This window comes from Lathyrus oleraceus, chromosome 5, assembly GCF_024323335.1.
Source record: "Lathyrus oleraceus cultivar Zhongwan6 chromosome 5, CAAS_Psat_ZW6_1.0, whole genome shotgun sequence".
In the NCBI taxonomy this organism is placed as follows: Eukaryota; Viridiplantae; Streptophyta; class Magnoliopsida; order Fabales; family Fabaceae; genus Lathyrus; species Lathyrus oleraceus.
Window position 1 is genome coordinate 513950574 of NC_066583.1, and position 27346 is coordinate 513977919.

The 27346-nt window shown below is 35.7% G+C and overlaps 1 protein-coding gene across 1 annotated transcript; it reads left to right on the forward strand.

Moving 5' to 3' along the window:
- The first annotated feature begins 10215 nt into the window (after positions 1-10215).
- LOC127081732 (uncharacterized) lies at positions 10216-13299 on the forward strand. Its single transcript, XM_051021956.1, has 3 exons — positions 10216-10391; positions 10542-11025; positions 13246-13299. Exons 1-3 carry the CDS (start codon positions 10216-10218, stop codon positions 13297-13299), a joined length of 714 nt encoding a protein of 237 aa, XP_050877913.1.
- The last annotated feature ends 14047 nt before the right edge of the window (positions 13300-27346 follow it).

Below are 27346 nucleotides of genomic sequence, written 5' to 3' on the forward strand. Positions count from 1 at the left end.
TTTACAAGTATCAAGCAAAACATCCCAAATGTGAAACAATATCCTTAAGCCTTAACTCCTTAACCTGAAAAGCCACAATCACATTCAAATGTAAGTAACATGACCACTAGGACTAGCCTAGGGTCAAAAAGATGGAAAAATCCTAAAACAGCAACCAATTCATGATCAAAGTCAAGCTATTTTAATAACAAAGGGATCCCAATTGGTCCCATATCCAAACTATGTACACATTTTATTCTACACACAATGTAAGGCAAAGTGAACAATGTTAAACCACATATGAGCAATCAGCAAGATCACATCACAAAAAATACCAAAACAGCATGGAAAATTCCACAAAAATTATATCCTAAACAGAGGACATTCAACAAGCTACATGTCAATTTTTAAGCCATTTGGACTAGTGGAACTATGGGAATTAATTCAACATGTCTAAGCATGCAAAAACACAACCAAATGAAGTCACAAAATGTACACTAACTTCAATCAAATGGTAAACAGTGACATTACATGGGAAATTAGTAGGACCGAAGCCAAATGAAAGCTACACATGTCAGGAACTATTCTACCAAATTCCATGGTCATATCATTCATCATGCTCATTCTATGCACAAAATAAGGCAAACTAGTTCAAAGGAAGCACTAAGCATACAAACGGAACTATGGCATCCAAATCCACATCAACACAATCCCAAAAATTCTCAAATAAATTACATCTAAACAGGACCTAATCTAGGTATGGCACACCAAATTTCAGCTTAATTGGGCAAATGGAACCATGTCAATGAAAATCAACAAAAACAGGCACAATTATAGGCTCCAAATCACAACATCAACACATGCTCCCACTTCAAAAATTCATAATTCAATGAAAACAACAAAGAAATGGATGAGACCAAAACAGGGATGTCACATTATGTGTCTATTACAAGCATATCAAATTTCATGATGATACAGTACCATATGAGCATTTCACAATGAATCTACCAACCTATGTCACACAAGCTTGCAAATTCAATCATCAGAAATGAAAAATCATGATCAATTAGAAAACACAATGAACAATTCCACAAAAATTCACAAAGGAACCTAACATGTTAATGAACATCCCTACCAAATTTCAATCAATTCTAACAAGGATAGGTCATGCTAAAAAATCCAACAAGTTGGCATCATGAGGTGTGACACAAATTGTCACACCTAAGTTCAAAATTTGTAACTCAATGACCAGGTATCAAAAACTCAAGAAATTTATGTGGAAATAAGCATCAGCCAGTCAAGATTCATCACAAAAATTTTCAGCCATTTATCATACAATATGAGGATTTCATGATCAAATCATTCAAAGGTGTCAAATTATGCACATGTGGAAGAAACCCTAGGTCAAATGAAAAATATTCCATGCACAACTTTGACCGATAGGTCAAAAATCATCTACACTCCATGACAAAGTCAACAAAATTATTTTCACAATTTTCTGATTTTTTTACATTTTTCTATGATTTTTCTAAGGTGTTTGGTATTTTTTATGATTTTTAAAGAATTAATTGAATTAATTAAATAATTTAAGTCCAGTGGCAAACGGTAATTCTTTGCGCGGGGGCGGTAAACGCCCAAATCAAATATTCAAACGGAAATTTGGATCTGGCACGCGATTTCATCATCTTCATCCGTGAACTTTTCCAGAAAATTCGCAAAAACCTCAAGAACACGCTCCACTCAAATCTTAACTAAAATTAACAAACTTAGATCCGTTGGAATCGCACGAGCACGTAGAACACGAACCTCAACTCCAATCATCCTAACAACTCCTAAATCGAGCGGATCGATCAACATAGGGTTTTAGATCTAAACTTCGAGTTACGATTTCTAAGTCTACAATCAACCATTTGCAATTCTGAAACCAGCACCGTAATCTACGCGACAAGACCTTTCTCACGCACACAATGATTGAATGAAAGCTTGAGATCGAATTTTGAGCTAACCTGTTATGGCAGTATTGAATTCGACGGAATCAAGGCGCGATTTGGCAAAACAGCAACGGTACAAGCTCGTGGCAAGGTGATGTGAAGCTCAGTTTTGCTCGATTGTGCTCCTAGTTCTTGAATCCGCGATTCACCATGGATGGAGCTCCTTTGGACAGTTAGGAATGGCGCGGCTACGGATGTGGAAACTGCAAAACAGATGGAGAGTGTAATGCTACAAGATCAAAGCAACACGAATTTTGCAAATTGATGCAAAATTGAAGAAGTTTGATGAATTTTTGTCTTTGAATGTTCTTGAAGGATCTTGGAGATTTGGATGGTTTTTGATCTGATTTTTTGTGAAATGAATAATTTGTTATGTTTAGGAATAGATTAAGCTTATATACCATGCCCCTAATCCATGATTAACAAGCGATTAACCAAATTGGCATTGTAAGCAAAAATGCATTTTCCTTCAAAATGGCCAAAAATGCCCTTCCTTCAAATCAGTCCAAATTGCAGCCCAATTTTGGTTCCAACAAGTCCAAAATGTCATGTGTAATGTGTAGAAACAAGTTTCATTTCAATTGGATGCCTATTCTTGAATTTCACCATGTGATGGAAAATGTTCAATTTATGCACTTTCATTCTTCAAGCCAAAACTCAAATTATGAGGCCTAGCCATGAAATGAGGATTCAAACACACTCCAAATGCCATTCCTGAGGTGTTGCAAAAGGTCCCATCTCAAAATTCCAAATATTTTGACATTTGGACAATTTTGCCCCTGGTCCAATTCAGCTGTCCAGTTGAAAAGTGACTTTTTGCATTGGCCATTTTTGGAAAAATCCAATGATGCACCCTTGAAGTACATGTCAAATGGAGTTTGTGCATATAAAGAACTTGCAATTTGGACCAAGCATGTGGTAGTTATAGCCTCCTGATTACGGGTCTTTTCTGAAATTCACTGAGCCATATCTTGTCAACCATAAATTGGATTTTTGAGTTCTTGGACTTTTTGGAATGGTGAGAACAAGATCTTCAACTTTCATGTTGGACAAAATCCCATTTGAAGCTTGTATGATGAAGTTATTTTGAGGAGAAAAAGTTTCCATTTTGGGCAGCTGAAATTACAGGTCATCTGCTATTTTTGGAAACTTTCTGTCTGAGCTCAAATCCTTCAACCTTGGTCTTTGGCATGTCAAATGAGACTTATATGGACATGAATGAGGTCTTTCAAACCATTTCCACCTTCCAATCCATAAAATCGGGCACAGTTGACCACAGTTGACTTTCTAGGGTTTCTGGTTGACTGAACAATGACTGGTGACTTCTGAGCATCCAATCTTTGGCCAAACCACTTCAAAATGATCTTTGGACCATATGAGCTTGAAAAATCAACCCTAGGGCTTTGTCTCAATGAAAATGGCACTTGCTTGCTTGATTGACTGATTCTCCTGATAAATTTGACCTGATTCATCAGCTGAGCTTGCACTTGAGCCAATGGACAATGCAATGTTATGCAGTGGACATTATTAATGTTATGACCTAGTATGCAATGAATGTACAAAATGGTATGGTGCAAATTTGAGGTGCTACACACTGTAGCATTGGTCATGACATGCATAAGGTGAATTGCACATTTGCATCAACACTTGGTTTTCACTAATTACTTTGGCATTGCTTAATTGTGATTAACCAACATCATTAGCACACCATATAAAAGCTAAAGCATAACTGTTTTCATGATTAACACATCAGAATTCTCAGATCTAGATCTAATTCACAAATCTCTTCAAACTTTTTCTCTCACTTTTCTCCAATTTTCCTCAAAAGCATTGCATGTTTCTTGATCAAATCATCACCTAGAAGCATTTTTGAGCTGGATTGAAGCAAGATTCCAAGGTTTTCATGCAGAATTGAGGACTGTTGAAGCACACCTTCATCAATGGCAGTTGGATTTTTTGGCTAGATCGTGCAAGCTTAACCTCCAAACCTTCATCCATTCATTCATCCAAGAGTATTGGAGTAACTGTTTGGACTTCTCAAGGCCTGAAAGCTACAATTCCACTTCTGTTTCTCCAATAAGGTCAGAAATCGAGTGCTTTAATTCATGAAATTGATGTATGCATGCTGTAGATCTTTCGTTGGTGATTAATCTGAGATTTGTTCCATGAAATTCCATGAAGAAATGAGATAGTTATGTTGATTTTAAGTTTAGCATGTGGAACTTCTCTTGCTCGATCCATTCATGATATTGATAATTAGGTTAAATTAAGCCTGTCATGTTGATGTGTGTTGAAAGACGAGTCCAATGGTATGATTTTTATGAATTTCTGAGCACATGTGTTCTTGAGCTCAAGAACACGTATGAATGTATGAATATCTTAGGGTTTTGATTTCCAGAATGTGTTTAATCTTCATGAGCGCGTTTTGCATGCATTTTCGTGTTATCCGCCATGCATTGGTCCAACGTGTACCCTGCGTGTCAAAATGATTGGTCCAAATTGCTTCCCGTTGCCACATGTACTTAGTGAAACGGTGCGTTTCACATAAAACGCGCCAAGTTCAAATTCCTCTTCAGTCCGAATCTGGCTGAGGACGGTTTCAATTATTGCTTTGCATATTATTTCATCTTATGCCATGCAATTCATACTAGCCTTGTTCATGTTTTTTTATTTTTCCGTTCACTTAGAAAATTCATAACTCCATGAATAATGATCCAAATGACCTGGAAATTTTTGCATCTTGATCCTCATCATTTCTAGTTTTTTATGAATATTTTTCCAGAAATTGTGCACGCATGAATTTTGTTTTGGCTTAGGGATTGTGTATGTATGTGTTTTCTTGACCTACCTTGCCATTTGATTTGTGAAATGATGAGATTTTACTCAATGCTCTTGAAACTTTGTATGCTTAAACTAGACATCTTTAGGGATCTTTTGGTGTAGAGTTTGCATTTTTCTCATTTCTGGTTGTTGAGTTATGATCTGTTTAATATAGGTGTGACAATGTGTGTCACACCTTTGCTTGCTCAACTTGTGGATTTTCTTTGCCATGCCAAATAAATGCCAATTGATGTGATTTTTTTGCATGATGATTCTTCTAGATGTTAGGATTGATTATGAATTCTTGTAGAATTTTTAGATGCATTTCTAACTTGTTTGGTATTTTCTTTTCTGGTTAGCCATGTGTGGACTTTTGGATAGTCATGAACTTAGATGATTTCTGAAATGCTTGATGTTTATCATATGGACTTGAAATTTTGCATATTGTTTCTAGACACATCGAAGTTTATTGTGGCTTTGGTTGGATGCATTTATCATTTGTCAATTCTGTTTTAGGCTTGTGCTAAGTTGAGGTAGCACATTGTGTCCAATTGAGCTTATTTGTGCATACCTTGACTTAATGAATTTAATTGCCTTTCCTATACTTGTCTAAATGCCTTTATTTTTGGTGTGTTGATCATGTGATGTGTGCTGTCTAGCCATGATTTTTCTTGAGATTTATTAAACCATTTTGGAATTAATGTGGATTTGTTCATTTTGTTGTATCAATGTGGTTCCAACTTGCATGCCTTGCCTTATGTGATTTATGAAATGAATTTGGTGCATAGTATTGGCATGAGACCTTTTGGATGATGTTCCTATTTGGTTTAATTTGATTCATGTCAATTTTCATGTTCTGTTTTGAATTATTTCTTCCCCTTTGACCCTAGGCCTTGTCCTAGTGGTTTGTGCTTATGTTTGAGCTTTGTTTTCAGGACAAGAAGCATATGGCCTTGAGGAATTGATTCATTGGCTTGAGTTGCCTATTTGGTTGATGTTGATTAACATTGAGTTTGTTTTGTAGGTGATTTAGCTCATTTGAGTTGAGCTTGTGCCTTGCACATTGTAGCTTGCACTTGTTGTCTGTTTGACTATGTCTGTTGACTTTTGGATTGTCTGTTTGACTTTGTGAGTTGTGTACTGACTGAGTTAGATTGTTTTCAGGTACATTAGTTGCTAAAGTTCTTTTGAACTTGATTTTGCTGTTGCTTGGTTGTTTAACCATTTGAGGTATAACTCACTGACTTCATGTAGTCTGGAAGACCTGTCCTGTTACTTGGGCAGGCACCTGTCTGAAGCCCTCCTTAAGAGGCAATGCTTGTGTTTGTTTATGTTTGTGCCAAGCAGGAAAAGACCTTTGATAAGGCAATTGGCAGATAAAAGAGATGTGCAATCCATCTCCTGCTATTCATTTGAGTCATCCCTTTGCTCACACACCTTGTGTTGATGCATTGTGGATATTAACCCAAGATCTTTGTTGTGTCAGTCATATGTGGAGAAGAGTTCCAACTTTCTGAACTCCCACTTTCATTTGTCTGAAGCTCTCCCAGGCCAGGGATAAGAGATGTGAGGTCTTACCTTCACTTCCCATTTCATCTGCTTCACCCTAACTCTCAATGTTAGGGTTAAGAGCTAACATCACCCGATTCCAGTTGGCTTGTGTTTCACAGCCTAACCTTGTGTGAGCCCACTTTGTTTGTATATAGTGTGTGCTAATTGTGTGTATGTTTTCTCTGCTTTGCCTGTTTAGGATAGCTTGCTGCCTGTGCAAGTTAGATAGAAAACTCAACCTAGGACCATTGTGGATTGCATGATAACTATTAGGCTCGAGTTAGTCTCCCTTTTAGTTTGTCATTTCCCAGTCTCTGGTTAGGAGAAAGTTTCTCCCCTGTTAAGGGGAACTACGTTGCCCTGATCCTCATACCAGATGAGGTACGTAGGCAGGAGATCGTACGAGATCTCTCCGGGCACCCTTTTTCTTTTTATGTGTGTTTGTTTGACAGTTATTAGGCTCGAGTTCCAGACTCCCTATTAACTTGTCTGTTTGTTATCCTTCTTGTGTGTGTTAGGAGATGGATGTAAGCCCAGTGATCGGCAGTCCGTATCCTATTGTTGTGTGCTTGGAGTCCGATATAAGTCCAGCGATTGGCATTTGGTTTCCAGTGTGGGTTTGTTTTGTTCGGAGTCTGATGTAAGTCCAGCGATTGGCATTCGGATTCCATGTTTGCCTGTTTGTGTGTCTCTTTTAACGCCTCAACGTCTGTGCGTGTGTTTTGTTTCGGCGTGCGTGAGCCGAACTATGGTAGCTCTGATTCTCATTCCAGATGAGATACGTAGGCATAGGATGCGATATCCTAGCGAGGCCGCTCCCCTCTTCTCCCACCTGTGTTGTTTCCAGTGTGTGTGTGTGCATTCTTTTGAGCATCTTCTTTAGCAACCTTTTTCTTTCCTTTCGAGCGTGGATCCCGTCGAGTACGACGGATGTGTAGGGGTGCTAATACCTTCCCTTCGCATAACCGACTCTCGTACCCTGTAATCTCCGGTCGTAAGACCATTTCCTTTCCAGGTTTACTTCGAGCGTTTCCTTTCCCTCTTTGGGATAAATAACGCACGGTGGCGGCTCTGTTTGTTTCTTTTTTCCCGCCGGTTGTTTTTCACGGATGCGACAGGAAGAACCGAGGAACTTGGAACGAGATAATGCGGAATTCCGGTAAGCAAAGGAATGGAAAAACTTCAGCACAGGACGCCTGACACGGCCACCCATGTCACCTGACACGGGCCGTGTCAGGTAGAAGGAGGATGAAAGCTAAAATAGTAGCATGACACGGCCGACCGTGTCAGTTGACATGGCCCGTGTCAGGCCTTTTCCTTAGCCGCGTTGAGCCCCCATGGGCGTGTCAAGTGAGGCAGTGAGCTGACACAGGCCGTGTCAGCCCAGGCCCAAAATTTCCCTTTTTTTGACGGGCTTTGGATCATCGGGCTTGTGAAGATATTTTTGGAGTTGTCCACCTGTTGCTTGGAATTTTCATTATATAAGAGAACCTTCTACCAAAGAAAAGATCATGCTGGAACAAGGCAAACACCAGAATTGTCAAGCAATCAAGTATTACAGAGATCAAGGAATTCAGAGAGCGGAAGCAATTGAATATCCAAGTCATCCAAATACTTGTAATGTGTAATTTTTATCTTGCATTCGTTTTGAACAATATGAGTAGCTAAACCCTCCAATGCTAAGGGGTGTCCCTGATTTAGAATTGTAACGAATTTGAGTTTACATTTGCATTTATAATATTATTCTTACGGTAACCTTTTGATGTGTTTAATGCTTTCTCTTTCAGGCCAATCGAGATTGTTTTGTGGTTATCAATTAGGTTGGACCGCAACTGGTAAGGTTTTCATAAGTTTACTTTGCAGTAGATATCACCTAGGACTAGGGATACCCTGTATGAATCAGAGTATTCTTGATATAATAAAGCTTAACTTCACCCTAATTTCCTATGGACATAGAAATTAGGGTAGAATGATTAAAGGTTTTCTCACCAAGGACTTGGGAGAAAATACCCTTGAGAACTGGTAGTAATTGATATTTGTTGATGCAATAGTGACTCATAGTTGTTACAGGGATAAATCATACACCTTCCCTGGTATTGTTCCTCTTACCTTGCAAACCCTTATTTTTCATTATTATTTGTCTTTGCCTTTATTATAATTTTGAATTAAAAACCCCAATTATAACTTTTGTTTAATTGAATGATAATTTGAACTCGATATTGACGTGCAGTCCTTGAGATCGACATTTGGGGAATTTCCCCTTTATTACTATAACAGACAAAATAGTACACTTGCTATTTTTTTGATCAAGTTTTTGGCGCCGTTGTCGGGGACTTCCTAAATATAGAGTTTAATTTTAAAGTTCAATTAAAATTTTGTTGCTATGCAATAAAATTATTTTTCTATTGTTTATAATTTACTAATTTGTGTATGCGAGGAGAACCCTCAGCTGAATTTCTTTTTGACGCAGAGGTCGAGAGGACCCTTCACCGAAGACGCGGGAACGCAAGAGTGGATTCCAAAGAAGAAAGCACCTTTAATCACTCCGAATTCAAAGAACCAATGGCTGATGTTCCTTCAATTCCACCTCCGGAAAGACTCCTAGGTGACTATGGAGGTGCAAACGCACCGGGTGGTCGACTGACCATTATCAACCAACCGGTAAATGTGACGAATTTTCAACTACATCCTAGCACAATCAATCAATTGGAAAGAAAACCTTTCACTGGAAAGGTTAATGAAGATGCCAACAAACACCTACAAAGATTTCTGACCATGAGCACCACGTTGAAAATTGATGGCCATACTAATGAAGCAAAAAAATTAAGAATGTTCCCATTCCTTTAGCTGAAGATGCGGAAGAATGGTTCTACTTTCTTCCAATCGGCAGTATCACATCATGGGAAGAGATGGAAACTGCATTCTTAAATGAGTACTTTCCAGCATCAGTATTCCTGAGGAAAAGGTATGAAATCCTTAATTTCAAACAGAAGGATGGTGAATCATTAGGAGATGCCTACAAAAGATTCAAAAGGGTCTTAGTGGTGTGTCTAACTCATAATATGGATCAGACTGAACAAATGCAGATGTTCGCTAACAGGCTGAAAATAAAAAAAAATAGTTGATTGATACAGTAGCTGGTGGCTCAACAAATTTCTCAACAACCACCGGTATTAAAAGGATTATTGAAGCAATAACTGCCAATGAGCATCTAGACTTATACGATAGGTGTACTAGTCATCCAGAAGGGGTAATTGATTTAAAATTAGAGACAAATAAAATCCGTCTGGAAGACACAGTTGCTGCCGAAGTAGAAAGGAAATTAAAAGCTATGAATATAGGTACTCAACAAACAACTCAAGTCCAGCCGGCTCAGGCTAGCACTTGTGAAATCTGTAATGGACCTCATCACACGGTTTATTGCTTTGCTACTCCCCAACAAATTGAAGAGATCAAAATCTTGAAGCAGAATAATCCCTACTCCAACACTTACAACCCAGGTTGAAAGAATCATCCGAATTTCTCCTGGAAGGATCAGAGAGGGAATGTTCCGCAACAGGGTACAAGGAAATATCAGAATCAGTATCAACAACAACAGTAACAACAGGCACCTGAAAAGGTTGAACAGGAGATCACCATTGAAAAACTAGCCGCCCACAGCATGCAATTTCAAGAAGAAACTATAACCAATCAGAAAAACACCACTGCTTCCATAAAAAATCTCGAAGTTGAAATGGGTCAAATAGCACAACAATTAGCTTCAAATTCTCAAGCTCCGAGAACCCTACCTAGTGGTACGGTAACAAATCTGCGGGAACATAACAATGTTAACACTGTCATAACCTGAAGTGGGAAGTCAACGGAAGAAAATAGTATGGAGGAAGATGGATTGTTAGAAGTGGATTTAGAAATCAAGGAAACCAAGGACCAAGATGAAGAAGTAGTACGGCCACCTGTCAAGGAGAAGGAAAAAGTTCTGAAACCAGTCATCAAACTCCCTTATCGTCCAAGACTGAAGAAGAAAGATCAACATGAAACAAATTTTGAGAGGTTCCTGGAAATGTTCAAAAAGCTTGAAATAAACATCCCTTTCTCTGAGGCATTAGAGCAAATGCCAATATATGTCAAGTTCATGAAAGACATCATCTCCAAAAAGCGTTCCACTGACATAGACCCGATCATCCTGACTGAAACATGTAGTGCCATTCTTCAAGGTATGAAAATCCCAGTGAAAAAGAAAGATAGGGGATCGATTACTATTCCATGCACTATTGGTGATAGAAAATTCAAGAAGGCTCTAATTGACTTAGGAGCAAGGGTAGGCTTGATGCCACTATCCATCTACAAGAAATTAGGCATTGGCACCGTTCAAGATACTCGGATGACACTTCAGTTTATTGACCACTCTGTTAGGCGACCCTATGGGATTGTGGAAGACATTCTTGTAAAAATTGACAAGTTTGCTTTCCCAATTGACTTCGTCATTCTGGAAATGCCCGAAGATGAGGAGATTCCTCTCATATTGGGCAGACCATTCTTGGAGACAAGACGATGTATGATAGACATAGAGGGAGGAACAATGACCCTCAAAGTCTATGATGAAAAGTTAAAGATAGATGTGCGGAACACGATGCAATACAAAGATGATATTTACACAAGCCATATTGTAGAGATAATAGATCAGGTAATTGCTCAAGAAATTGAAAAGCAAATGCCCTAGTCATCATTAGAACGTGTTTTGAGTCTATCGATTTTTGAAAGTGATGAAGATGAGGGTGACTCTGAGGTGCTCGCTATGATGGGAAAATAACCTGAATGGATTAGATCTAAACCACATCGGTGGGAAGATTTAAGACCACCGCCACCATCAGATATCACTAAAGAACTCAAAACAGGGGTAAATCTAAAGCAGCTACCAGCAAATCTGAAGTATGTATTTCTAGATACTAAGAAAAAAATGCCCAGCTAGTATCAATGTCAGTCTACAAAGTGTCCAAGAAGCAGAACTCATTCAAGTGCTAAAAAAATACAAGGGCGCAACCGGATGGGCAATCGAGGATTTGAAAGGTATAAGCCCAACAGTTTGCATGCACAAGATCTTAATGGAAGATGATCATAAGCCGGTGGTGCAACCACAACGAAGACTTAACCCATCAATGAAAGAAGTGGTACGTAAAGAGGTTATAAAATTGTTGGATGCATGATTAATTTGTCCTATTTCCGACAGTTTATGGGTAAGTCCAGTCCACGTGGTACCAAAAAAAGAGGGCACTACGGTGATTAAAACTGAGAAGAATGAGTTAATTCCAACCAGAACTGTTACAGGTTTGAGAGTGTGCATCGACTACAGGAGACTGAACATGGCAACACGAAAGGACCACTTTCCGTTACCATTCATTGATCAAATGTTGGAAAGGTTAGTCGGTCATGACTATTATTATTTCCTCGATGGGTACTCGGGATACAATCATATTGCGGTTTCCCCTGAAGATCAAGAGAAGATTGCCTTCACATGCCCCTATGGTGTTTTCGCTTACAGAAGAATGTCATTTGGGTTGTGCAACGCACCTGGCACTTTTCAAAGGTGTATGACATCAATCTTTGCTGACATGCTCGAAAAGCATATGGAAGTATTTATGGATGACTCTTTAGTATTCGATTCTTCATTTGATAAATGTTTAACTAACTTGTCACTTGTGTTAGAAAGATGCCAGCAAACAAATTTGATCCTGAATTGGGAAAAGTGTCATTTCATGGTACGTGAAGGGATAGTATTGGGACACAAGATTTGCAACCGAGGCATCAAAGTGGACATAGAAAAAGTGGAGGTAATAGTTAATTTACCACCATCGATGAATGAAAAAGGCATCTGAAGCTTCTTGGGACATGCGGGGTTCTACCGCAGGTTCATAAGAGATTTCTCTAAGATCGCAAAACCACTAACTAGCCTACTGGTGAAAGACACACATTTTCTTTTTGACAAAGAGTGCAGGGAAGCCTTCGAGACCCTGGAGAAGGAACTTGTGTTTGCCCCCATAGTTATTTCCCCTGATTGGTCTCTCCCTTTTGAGATCATGTGCAATGCAAGTGATAATGCAGTAGGGGCAGTATTAGGGCGACGAAAGGCGAAGCTTCTGCATGTGATCTACTATGCAAGTCACTATTGAACCCCGCTCAAATGAATTATGCAACCATATTCAAATTTTCTTTATCCTTTAACACAACATCCATGGCTGCAACTCCCTTCAACGCTTTTAAACAACCCTGTTGAACCAGTAGGGCTTTCATGTTCAAACGCTAGAGATCGTAATCGTTCACTTCAGTGAACTTTTCAATCTCATACTTTGTTGACGATATCTCATCCATGCTCACCGCACAAATTTGTTGTGAAAATGATTCCAGAATTACAAAGTATAATTAGTTTCTTGATTAGTAAGAAACCCACATGGGTAGAAAAGAAGAAAACAATAAGAACACAATGAAATTGGTTATAAACTGTTATTCATTACTTTCTCTATGAAACAAGATTACAAGTGTTACAGAATAGCAAATAACCTCTCTCACCCTAATTAGGATTTGCATTATGCAATAATGAGAGATTAGTATGATATTTATAAGAAAACTAACATACTAAACTAATGGGCTTTTACACACATACTCATTACACAAACTAACTTAGAGAATAACCTAACTTAAACAATTAGGCATAACAAACAGGCTTAATTCGACATGCTAACAATCCTAGCATACTTCGACTACAACATGTGAACAGACTTCGACGACATGCTAAGGTCTTGTCAAATTGTCGAACCAAGAAGCTATCATTCGACCATACTAGAGTTCGATCCAATATCTCACAGTTACTAAATGAGATTTAAGTTTATATAGGCATGAAATGTTGCAGATTGCAGTATCTGTTTTACTCAGATTGAGGAGGGATAAAAGAGGGTGTTATTAAACTTTATTTTCTATTTTAAATTAGAAAATTTATTTGTTGATTTTTTTTTACTTTGTTTTCACTATTATATGGCCAATCTTTACCTGATCATTTTTCCCTTCCCTGCTATACTTCAGCTTTTTTTAAAAAAGAATAATAAAAAAATATTTGTTTTAACCATTAGAAAAGAAAATGTATATGTTAAAAAGTATGTTGTCAAAAATTATTCTTTCAAAATTTGATATGAGGAATGACCTATAGGCAATAGTTTTAGTTGCTGATGTGTTGTAACTTATGATCATTATGCTAATCCATGGTTGTGCTAATTGTACTCAAGTTCAATGTATTGCATATACCAATTTTATTTAGGTTAAGAGGTTTATTAAGAATGAAAAAATGCCAAAATTTATGACTAATGACTATTAAAAATATGAAATTATCATTTCATATACTTGAATATTCATATTTAATCATCTAAAACTCTAATAAGTCAACAACCTAATATAAAATGTTAAATAGTTCACAAATGGACAAATTATGAGAAATTTGAGGATAGATTTTTGAAACTAAAGTGATTATTTTCAACCAACATTCCAAAAATTTAGAAAATAAATTGTGACTTATAAATAAATGTTTAAAAATAGTTTTTCTTTAACTTTATTTTAACCTAACAATACAACTCGCAATGGCCTATCATAATTCAATTTATTTAATAGTTTAGGCGGGACGAGCCAATTAGTAATGAAGGGTTTAAAATCACAACTCACCTTGAAAATAACAACGAGATAAATAGGTCAACATAATGGGTCCAACCCATTTTTCCATCCCTAATTATTATAATGAGGATGTAGGGTACACATGCTTCTTTTTGTAATGATATGCCTCAATTGAAGTTTGTATAAACAACATAATTAAGTGCTTATAATATATATACAACTCGTGTTAGTATAAAGCGGGTGATGGTAGAGCTTTAAAATTTATGTTTATGAACCTTTCATTAGGTCTTAAATAAGAGAAATCGTGAATAATTAAGGTAAAAATAGCAGATAAAAATACAAAAATTTCCTTGTGAAGGATCATTGCAAATGGTCATCAGTTAATGATCGATTGATTACATCTTGTAATGCAGAATCTTTGATCGTCAAAACGGATTGATCATTCATACCACACAAATGGCATTTCCTTTACTTAGTCCACACGAACATAATTTGCAACGAAGAAGTCTTCCATTTATGGTGATAACTCTGAATGATCTGAAGCCTTAAAGAGAATACAAACTCAAAATTCTAGTGTGATTAGGATTTTGAGAATACGTGAATGAGTGAATATCACACTAACATACTAGTGTATTGCAATTCTCTAGTTAAAGCCAGTACATCTTAAGAATGTCATTGACAATAATATTAGATTACTTATTTAATATTATAAATAAAAAGCAACGTCTAACAACACATCAATGTTATCCAAATGTCACTATTATATAGTCAACTATTATACTTCTTGATACCCGAATATACTTAGTAATAATAAATAAGTCAAATATCTCATACTGACTTATTTCAGCATGACAATGTATTTTAGAGGCATACTCGATCAAAGGGACTATAAATATTACACACATATGTAGGAGGGGAAAATTTCAACTAGGCCACTCTGTTGGATCAGTTCATTATGGAATGTATTTTTACCCATATAGAAATCAAAAACATAATCTTAAATTAATCCCAATGAGTCTATATCCTATGAACTCATATCCTATAAACCCCTACCGAATTCAAGATGAGAAAGAAAGTGGAAGCGTACCTGAGTTTTCCATTGGAATCGTTGGAGGTTTGCGAGTATATGATCTTCCTATTTGTAGAGTGCCTTAGGGTTTATTGATTATCTTTCGATGGGGATTGGCATACCCTAAATTTCCCCCCACATGATCATCTGCATTTCATCCATTGATGTGCATTTGTATACAGTCATTTCATTAATCTATATCCCATTATTTGATTTAATTTCTTATGACTACTTCATTTGGCCGTATAGGTTTAAATTAGGTTTAAAAGTGTGGAACTTTTGGTCACTCCGCTTGATTCAATTGCCCTGACTAGCCATTACATTTTCTTTATCCATTGCATGCCCATAATCAGCATTGACTTTGAATTTCACTTAATTGTTTTGGACTGGTGACTTAAGGTCTTAATGCTAATCTTTCATTAATTGACTTTAAGCAATCAAGGCCATATTACTGCATTCATTCATTAGCACTAGGTTAACCTGCATTTCAGTCCCTTCACAACCACCTAATTCATCTGAATTTAGGCATCTGCATCATTCATTAGCATTTCATTTGCATTATTTAAAGTTGCATCCAGTCTTTGATTAATCTTTAATGTATAAAGTCAAAAACTTGTACTTTTCATTTGATTATTTGAATAGTCAGACCATGGCATTCCTTATCCAAGCATGTATTGGCATTCATTTTGAATTTCATTAGGTTATCATTAAGAATGGGTGTTTCCTTTTGAGGATAGTTGGAATTTTAATCAAGCTTAAGCCTACATGAAACTCATTCCATTCATACACCATATTTATTAAAGTTTTCTTTTTATTTAAGACTTACGTGCATTCATTCATTCTCTTGATGGAACAAGTTTTAATTCAGAGATATAGGTGTTTCATTCATCATTTCTTTTTTAAGCGTTCATTTGTCTATTTTGTTATTTGTAAATCAAATATTATTTTGTAAAAAAACATAACTCAAAAAATAAGTCACAAATTTCATTGTTTATCATTACATTACCAAAGAATTTCACAAGGTTATAAGAAAGATTGATATATCACAAGTACATGTTAATGTATGGTTACATAGAATAAGTTTGAAAAAGAAAAATTCTAAGTAGGCCCTAAAAAAAACTAATCTTCAAATGTCCAATTGCTCCATAATTGCTATGCCTCCAAGTTTTCATCCATGAGATCTTAATTTCCATGCCATGACTCTAAGCTTTCATCCATGAGATCTTAATTTCCAAACTCGATCCATTACCATACCTATAACAATATAAACAAACAAAGAAACATTTCACATTAAAAAAAAAGAGAAAGCGAAAACAAATTTGTTTAAGTTATTATATAAAGTTTGTTTAGTTGCCAAGAAAACCATAACCAAATCACATGAAAATTCAAATTCAAAAAGAAATAACAACAAGGAAATTTCAGCATTACAACATAATTTATCACCAAAATGACCTTTGTTTTTTCTGCGGCAAAAAACAATGTTGTTCTTTCCCCTGTTTTGTTAACACGGTAGAGCTTGCACCAATTCAACATTTTTTCTGCATCAAAGATAAAGTCACTCTGACAGCCTTCCATAAACATAAAATAAACCCAAATTTCCCTCAATATATAACAGTAACATAAAGGATGAAAATGGAGAGGGGGTTCGACTTTCATAACACCAACAGAGGGGCAACTTTTTTTCGATTTTCATAACACCAACAGAGGGGGAGTGTCATACCCCAATTTTGTCCCTACCCCGATACAATTTTCATCTGATCCATGACCCTACTGCACATACATACATTCATTATTTCAAACAAAAAAAATTGGGTAATTGGTTACCCTAATCAGGGTAACCGATTACCCAGACCAAAAACTGATTTTTTGGCCATTTTGGGACTGTTTAACCGATTACCCTAATCAAGGTAACCGATTACACCTGCGCAGACAACAGAAATAGCTCTATTTTTTACCCTAAGGACCCTTTGCTTCACCCACTTCAACCCCTTTGCTTCCCCTATAAATAGAGCACTATCCCCACTCATTTTTCAAGCTTGAAAGCCACAAAACCTCTGTCCAAATCAAATTCAAGCTCCCTCTTTTCAACCTAAATCCTAACTCACCCAGACCCTCTTTTCTTCTTTGAACAACCCAACCACCATGTAAAAATCCACAATCTCCACACAACGAAAACAGTAGCAAACTTGTGACCTTCACTCACATAATCATTCACCACCACCATATAAACATACAACTTCCTTCCCTTCTATTTTTCTACCATAATAACCATAACCATCCTTTTCTAAGTTTTTTGCTTCATTCTCAAACCCAAACACATCAATAACCTAGTTTTGACACCACAATCTTGGTAGTATTTTGGACTCAAACTCCTTGACATTTTTGGTTTTGTTTTATGTTTAAAAATGGCTTTTTACTCTTGGGTTGTGTTTTGAGAGAGATTTGAGTCAACTTTGAGACAAGTGGTTTTTTTTGAGTTTACACCCTTTTGGGGATTTTTGCTCTTACTACTTTTTATCCACCATTTTCAATCAAACTTTGTTTCTTGTTATCATTTAATATTTATTGTTTACTTGTTGTTACATTTATTTGGTTGATGAGTTCTATTAGATCATGACATGGTTGTTTAGAGTTGATTAAATCTTCAATGTTTCAAACCTATTAATGGCTGATCAATAGATCATTCATGATACTTTGAGGCATTGATAAATTGCCTCTATTTCACCCATATTTGAGTCATTTGATGCATAGATGAAACCATATTCTCTATATTATCTTGTTAATCCATTTGCTTATTGTTATTCTACTAACTACTAACTACTAACATTTATATTATTGCACTTTAATTCCTTGCAATTTATTTTATTGTTACTAATCATTAACTACTAACTTCTAATATTTATATTATTGCACTCTACTTCCTTGCAATTTATTTTATTGTTCATTTACATTCACTAACCATTATTATTGTGATATTACCATTCTTTATCTTGTGATTTACTTTTATGTCATTACCTTGTAATTTGCATTCAAGTACTCATTATCATCATCATTGTACAAACTCATCATGCATGTTTATTTACTTGTTATTTATTTTATTGTCATCATACATTAAAAATAACAAAAACATGATAAAATGATAAAGACCAAAAATATTCACTCCACTCTTAATCAACTTGGACTTAGAAGATTTCGTCTTAGGACCTTTGCTTGGAAGTCTTCCTTTACTCTTTATGATACTTTGTAAACACTTGGATTTTTATCCGCAACTTACATGCATGTTGTAAGAATGGCATCATGGCACCACCTTAGAGGGACATGTTTGTAAGACCATTATCCTTTGTTTAGCATAGGTCACTTTTGCATACAAAAGGCTTTCTCTTGGGTTACCTTACAATGAGACTCTTTATTTTCTTGTTGGTTACTTTGCATTCACGTTGCATAAGCTAAAATTCATAAGCAATCCCATTTTGAGGCCATTTTCATAATTCAATTCATATGCACATGTAAATACAAACCTCGGTCAATATCGAGTGCGCCTTTTCCAAATCAATTCAAAACGCCCTTGTAAGTCGATCGCTTTTAAAGCATCGCCATCAACCTCACATAACTTACTCTTGGGATTTCTTATAATGAGACATATTCGATTTTTATCGAGTAGAAGAGCAATACACTAAATAAATTCACTTCATCCAAAACACAAATCTAAAACCTCGATCCAACGTCGAGTATTTTCTCTCAAACTCAATTGAAATGCCCCGTTTAAATCAAAACATTTTTTACAATAAGTTGAATGAAAAGGGAGATGACTTTGAGCCTTCAACTTCTCTCCTCATCTATTTGAATACGAGTTCTCTTACTCGGTTACTCGAACAATTGTCAGTTTTCCATAAATTAATAAATCAATCAAAACTAAACGAAAAAGGAGATGGTCTTGAGTTTTCAATTCCTCTTTTCAAATGCTTGGATATGAGTTGTCTTACTTAGTCATTCAAGTACTTGTCGTTCATTCTGAAAATACATCAATCATACGCAAACTTATTTTCATAATCACTCAGATGAAAAAGAAAGCGGTCTAGAGTCTTCTATTCCCTTTCCCGATTATTAGGATACGAGTTATCTTACTCGATTATCCGAGTATTCGTCGTCCATTCAAAACACTTTAATTATTATCAAATCCTTTCAATAATTAAGGATGAAAAAGAAAGTGGTATAGAGTCTTCTACTCCCTTTCCCGACTACTGGGATACGAGCTGTCTTACTCGACTATCCGAGTAATCGTCATCCAACCAAAAACATCTCAACCAAAAATATCTCAACACATCAAACCTATCTTTTCTCGCCCTCGTGCAATCATAACCAATCAAACAAAACACCCAACATATTGAGTCAACTTGTCACCCCCGTGTGACTAAAACTCTTTTCAGAAAGAACAATGTTTAATCCTTTCTAATGCGCACAACAAACCAATGCTTAAGCCTCCGCCGAGAGTAGACAAGCCAGCGTTTAGCCTGTAGAACGCGATCTAAACAGTTGTTCGATAAAAGACACCAACCAACCGTAGTTCCCCGAACTACAAATGCTCTGATTTCCTTATTGCACCATAAGGATACATAGGCAGGAGATTGTTGTATCTTCACGAGCACACTAATAAAAAAACCCTCCCCTTTCCCTTTCTGAGGTTCTCATCCATTTCTATTTTCAATATATTTTATAACCCAAAGATAACAAACAAACATAAATTAACACTCGAAACACAAATTAGAACTAAAAGGTTCCCGTTGAGTACAACGGACGTAAGGGGTGCTAATACCTTCCCCTTACGTAATCCACTCCCAAACCCGAATATGGTTGCGACGACCATTATTCCATTTCCTAAAGGTTTTATCGATATTTTCCTATTCCTTCATTGGGATAAATAAAGTTCGGTGGCGACTCTGTTCGAACATAATTTTTTCTACGACCTTCGCGAGGAATCGTATTTTTCGAGATGCGACAGGGAGTTTTTTCGATTTTTATAACACCAACACATATAGAGTTTTTCGAGTTCATATCAGAATATATATATATATATATATATATATATATATATATATATATATATATATATATATATATATATATATATATATATATAGAGAGAGAGAGAGAGAGAGAGAGAGAGAGAGAGAGAGGGGTTTTCAATTTCATACCAGAAAAAAAGGATAACCATAAACACAAAATTGTTTCAAGAACTACCTATCAAAATTCGGAAAAAAACACATACAAAAAAAAGAAGTGAGTGTAACAGGAAAAGGCTACAGAGTCGAGAAAGGAGGAACCTGAATTTGTCGCTTTGGTTTATCTAAGGTGATATCTTTGTTTATGAGTTGAAAGTTTGTGTCGCTTTTTGCTCTATATTGCGATTGATTTGTTGTTCCAAAATGTTCATGAGATTTTGTTATAACTGAGTTTGGGATGTTTTTACCATAATTTTTTTATTGGTTTTGTGTGGAAGAAACAAATAATAAATATGTAGATTTAGGTAGTAAGAAATTTGGAAGAAATTTTCAATCAAGAGAGTTTTTTTTTGTCCTTGTTTTGTTGGTTTCTGAAGAAATAATCGTGTTCTCTGCTTGGAAGATAAGGGGAACGGTTGGTTTAAGAGGAAAATTAGGGTTCAAGTGGGTGAAATTAAGTTGGCCCCTTCTTATTTGGTTATGCGTGTTTTTTTATGTCATATATTATTAAGTGTTTTAAGTTAACAACTTAAAGGTCACGGTACCGTGACCTGGGTTCGAGACCAAGTGCCCTTCATTTCCTTTGTTTTCGTGATTTATTTTTCTTTTCCCATTTTATGAAGTATTTTTCTTATATATATTTATAAATGTACTTCCCTATCAGCAATAGGACCTTGGGGAAGTGGTTGAAGCTTCATGTCTCCTGTCCCTAAGTCTTGGGTTTGAACCCTTGCTGTCACTTTTCCAAAAAAAAATCTTCTTTTTCTTCATTTTTAACCTTTGTTTTTTAATTTCTTTTGCATTTTTTCTAACTATCCAAAAAAAATTCTTTCTAATTTTTTACACATATTTTTATTTGTGATATTATATTGCCATTTTATTTTTGTTTTTATTTTTTCCATTGATTTTATTCCGATTACGACCATTATGAATACATCATTTTTAACGTTAAAAAACAATGTGATACTTATGGACTTTGCATTATATGACTTTGATTCGCATCCTCACATCACGATTTTAATCTGTGCACACCTTGATTTTGCTTCTTTCGATTTAATTACTATGAAAGTGTGTTTGTACATATGATGTCATATTGCTATCTCTGATTCCGTGGTTTACTCTTGGGCCTCCTTACAATGATCTCTTGATTAACATAAAGTAAATTTTCAAAAACCTAACCTTTCTCATATAATTTATTTGAATCAAACTTTAATCAAAATATCGAGTGATTTTTTCTTAAAATTAAACACAATCTTAAAACTTTTCTTAAACAAATACGAAGGAAGAGGACCGTTGGAATCTAGAGTTCCGGTGGGAACCCTTGAATGAATAGTCCCGAGATATGCATTTTGGGTTAACCATTCATTCTTTTCTTTCGTTCTTAAAACATTCAAAATCCAAAACCCACACAAAATAAGGGTCATTGGGATCAAGCATTCTGGCGTGACTCTTTGAACAGTTGATTATTATCAAACGTTCATTGTACACCAAATATTTTATTAAATAATCTTGAATGAAAAATGACCATTGGAATCTAGAATTCCGATGGAACCCCGATTGATTGATCTCGAGACTTAGGTCTCGTTCTCATTGAGCATTCGTCATTCATTTAAAATACATTCAACCAATCAAACTATTTTCTCTCTGTCGTGCGATTAATCTTCAAAACCTTTTCATAAATGAAAGATATCTTGTCTTAAGATGATGCAAAGAAATGCTTCATCCACAATTGTTGAGTCGAGATAAGTGACGTTTTTCTGAATGTTGATTTGTAAATTCATTCGATATGATGTATACATCCGCTCCTCATTTGTTTTGGGTAAAATAATGTTTCTCGCCGATTAATACAAGATAGTTTTCGCTAAAATCGACAAACAAATAAACATTTTCTACTAAGAACTGCGTAAGCCTTGAGTTCTCTATTGCACATAGAGATTCGTAGGAGTAAGATTGCAAAATCTTGTCAGGCCTATTAATAAAAAAAACAGGTTTAGTTCTTTTCTTCCCCCTAATAATAAAAACCTTTTTAGGTCCTTTCTCATTAACATTCAATTCAAAAACATTTCTCTTCTCTCTTTTTATATCTCAAATAATTAGAAGATCATAAACTAACATAAGCTAACATTTAAATTGAAACTAACTAAACGGTTCTCATTGAGTATAACGAACGTGAGGGGTGCTAATACCTTCTCCTTACGTAACTGACTCCTGAACCCTGATATTGGTTGCGATGACCCTATCTTATCTTTTATTTTAGGGGTTTTATCGATATTTTCCCTTTTCATATTTGGGAATAAATTGCATAACCGACTCCCGAACTCTGATATTGGTTGCGATGACCATAATTTATCCTTTCTTTTATGAGTTTTATCAATATTTTCCCTTTTCCTATTTGGGAATAAATAAAGTTCGGTGGAGACTCTATTCAGTCCATCCCGTGAGCATAGGATTACGCTTTGTGAGCGTCGTGTTCTCATTTTTTCGAGGTACGACAGACGACGACTCTGTTGGGGACATGAATATCTCATAAGCGAGTTAAACCTAGTTTAGTTAGGTTTTCGTATGTGTGTTAGTTTTGTTTGTTTCTTTTTTCTTCTTTGTTATATGTTTTCCTTATCTCTGCTTTATCGCATTTTTTGATATTATGAATAAAGCTCTATATTCAAGCTTTGGAAAATAAGAGAGAACGCATAAGTTAGAATTGGAAGTTGTGTAGTGTTAGTCCCCAAGGGCCACTCCTTGCGTGTCTAGCATGAAGACTCCCATAGAGTATACCTGTTTGTAGATCTCGTTATAAGACAATTAGCTTGTCACATGAAGTTTATTCATGAAGGGTCCATGACTCTAGGAGCCCATCTTAGAACCCGTTTTTGCTTTGGTAGTTACATAATGTTGAACTCCAAGGGCCTCTCTTTGTTGCACTCGACATGAAAACTCTCCTCAGAATAGACCTTTCGTCACTCTTGTCATAAACCGGCTAGCATGTTGCATGACATTGATACGATAATGGTCTGTGACTTTGGGAACCTTATCCAAAAACATATAAATTATCTTGTGAGTGGGTTTATGGGTAACCAACTTAGAACTATCTGTTAAGAGGCCTACCAAATAGTTTGTTTTGAGTTACCTTATGATATCCAAAACCAAATACCATGCATTCATGATCATCTGTATAACATCATGACACTCATACAAAATTTTGTTTTCAAGGAATCTTTAAATATGCAGTTGTTAGCTCAAAATGTTTGTATTGGGTTCAGAAAGAAGGAAAACATTACCATTCAAAGCCAAAATGCCAGACAATGCTAACATATCAATACTTTTGAGTGAACTTACCACATGCTTCAGGGTTACTTTGCAAAGAAAGTTTGGCCAGATTTTGGACCTTCTCTTAGTAAATGTTCAAGCACCAATCATAACCGCTTTGGCTCAGTTCTATGATCCTCCACTTTGAAGTTTCTTATTCCAAGACTTTCAGTTGACTCCAACCTTGGAGGAATTTGGCAAACTTTTGGGATTTTCTATGAAAGGAAAGACACCATACAATAGGATTAGTCAGATGCCTGAGATAGAGAAGTTATCCCTTACACTCCACATCCACATCTCTAATGCATTGGCTAATTATAAGAAAAGGGAGAATCTCTTTGGTTTTTGGAGGGCTTACCTAAAAGAAGAAGCAGAAAGGTTGTTTTTGGTACGTCATTGGGATGCATTGGTAAACATATTAGCTCTCCTCATATATGGGCTAGTGTTGTTTCCAACCCATGCAGGTTTCATAGATTCAGCTGCCATAAGCATTTTTTGGGCTGTTTGGAAAGATAAACAAAGTTTGGTACATTTTAGCTCAACTTTCACTTGTTTTGCTCTGATTCTTCGACTAAATATATACACTAACGGGACGTCATCAACAACATAGAACAAAGTTTGATGATAGAAGCCAAACTATGGTAATGGTTGAATATCATTCAACAGGTACCTACGAGTTGTTATCATCAATTGAGAACAAGGTTGTGATCAACATAGATGTGGAGTTTGATGAAAGAAAAGGTTGGAATTGGATGAAAATTCCAGAAATTCCAGTGCAAGAAGGTTAAATTTCAAGCCACATAAAAACTACTAGGCCTAATGAGGAATATGTTGCACCAACTGAGCCTGCACAAACTCAAGGAGTAAGAAGATCAAGCATAACTAGAGCTCCACCAGTCAGGATGAATGGCTATGATATATTTTCTAATCAAGCAATAAGAGAAAATGGTGAACTAATTAAAGAATTTATTATGGTTAAGGCATACCTAATCAATTATGTGCAAGCTCTACATGATGAAAATTAGAAAGATGCAATAGTTGAGGAACTCAAGGCCATTGGAAAAAACCAGGCATGTGATTTGGTTGAGAACTCAAGCAAGAAAGAAATTGATGTAAGATGGGTTTAGAAGTCGAAATTGAAACCAAATGGTAAGATTGCCAAGTACAAAGTAAGATTTTTTCCAAAAGGCTTTCTCCAAAGACCATGAGTAGATATCAATGAAGTATATGCACATGTGGCCATGCTCGAAAGCATAAGGTTGGTTGTGGCCAAAGAAACATATAAAGGTTGGAAGATGAACCAACTTGATGTGAAGTATGCATTCTTGAATGTACCTCTAAAAGAAGAGTTCTATGTGAAGCAACCACCAGGTTTTGAGGTAAGAGGTCAAGAAGACTTAATGTGAAGATTGAAAAAGTATTTGTATGGATTTAAGCAAGCACATAGAGCTTGAAAGAAGGGGATTTATAGCTTCTTAATTAAGCTAGGTTTCAACAAATGCACATCAGAACATGGAGTTTATGTCAAAGGCTCAAATGAATAAGACCAAGTCATTTTATGTATTTATGTAGATGACTTACTGGTTACAGGTTCAAATGAATAAAAATTTGACAAAGTTCAAAGCAAACATGGAAAGTGAGTTTGAAATGTCTGACATAGGAAAGTTGGCATATTTTCTATGAATGGAAATCATGGAAGCCAAACAAAGAACTTTCTTGCATCAGAAGAAATATCCAGAGGCCATCTTAAATAGATTTAAGATGAGTGGTTGCAACCCTATTATCATAAAAATGGAAACCAACATCAATCTGAAGAAATAATTTGAAGAAGAACTGGTTAATAACATGTTGTATAAGCAGATCATTGGATCTTTGAGATATCTTTGCAACACAAGACCTAAATTTTTTATAATGTTGGATTCTTGAGTAGATTCATGGAGAAACCAAGGATATGTCATCTACTTGCAACAAAAAGAATCATAAGATACATCAAAGGCACATCAGTTTATGGAGTGCTAATGCCTCATTAAACAACCAGAATTGGAGCAAGGATATATGGTTACTTAGACTCGGATTGGAGTAGTGATTAAGATGATAGGAAAAACATAGTTGGCTACCTGTTCATGCTTGGATCAACATCAGTTTCTCGGAGTTCAAAGAAGCAAAGGATTGTTAATTTGTCCTCATGTGAAATAGTATGTTATTTCCTCTTATGCAGCATGTCAAGCACTTTGGTTAGACATATTGCTTGAACAATTGAATATTGGTGACTATGGTAAAGTCAAGCTGCTTGTAGACATTCAATCAACCATAGATCTAGAAAATCATCAAACAAGTCATGGTATAAGTAAGCATATATAAATAAGGTGTCACTTTCTTAAAGATCAAGTTAGAAAATCAAGGTTAACTATTGATCATTGCAAGACCGAGTTACAACTAACATATATCTTAACAAAACCCCTTAAGCAAGCAAGGTTTGAAAGTTTGAAGAAGTTAATGAGAATGAGAAGCATGTCAAATATGAATTAGAAAGGGTATTGTGGTTAACTCAGTTTGCTTTAAGAATGTACCCGAGGGATATATCATATAATCGGCCAGGTGTATCAGTTTTAGTTAGACATATTATTTTAAGGATATACTCGGGTTGATATATCATTTAACTAGGTGGATATATTAGATTGTTTTTAGATAGTTTGTTTTAAATTGATTTGGATAGCTAGTGTGTCTATAAATACCATATCTCATTATAATTGAAATATACACAATAATCAATAAACTCTTTTTCCTCAATCACTCCCTAATATTTTCTCAATTTATCATCATTTGTCAAGTAACTTCTGATACAAGTTACCCAACATGAATGATCGTCATTACCAACCTTTTTTTCATCATCGGAATGATGTGATGCCATCGATAAAATATCTATTTGTTCTTCATTATCTAAATCCAAAGTTGAACTTACTTTATTATCTACCCAAGGAATGGAAGTATTCTTTGCTTTATATCCTTCTCTCCCTTAAATTTGTTCTTTTTTTTAGAGATGGACAATCCATCTTTATGTGCCCTTGTTTGTCACATTCAAAACATGTGAAGTTTTAATTTGATGATGATGTTTCTTTTATTGACCAAATTTTATCGTCTTGTCTAACAAGGTGAACTATTTGTACTAGAGTCTTCTTCTAAAAATGATTTAGTGGAACCCATATTTCCCAGATCTAGGAGTAATTTACTCAATCATTGCTCTGACGTCAATTGTAACTTTTAGATGCAACCTGAGAGTGAGAGAGAGAGAAGGGGGGGGGGGGGGGGGGGGGGTGGAATTAAGTTTGTTGGATTTTTCTCATTTTTGCGCTAAGTTTCTTAACTTGTTAAAATGTTGGAGGCGATAATGATTTATGTTACGCATGAAGAAGATAAGATGCAAAATTTAAAGTACGAAAAATAAATAACACACAAGAATTATACTAGTTCCCCTTACCAACTTAATGGTATGTCTAGTCCTCCAACTCCGTTAAAGAATTTTCCATTATTGTTTATATTCTTGTACAAGTCTCACCATAAGACCTCTTTAGAACCTTCTAACACAATCACAAAGAAAGAACACTACTTTCTTAACCTTATACTTTTCACCACAACCTTGACGAATAAGTACAACACACACTTTGTAAACACTTTTGAAGAAGTTTTTGTTGTTGGCTTAAAATTCCAAATTAACACTTCTAATATTGAACTTCTCTTTCTTGTATTACAATTCAAAC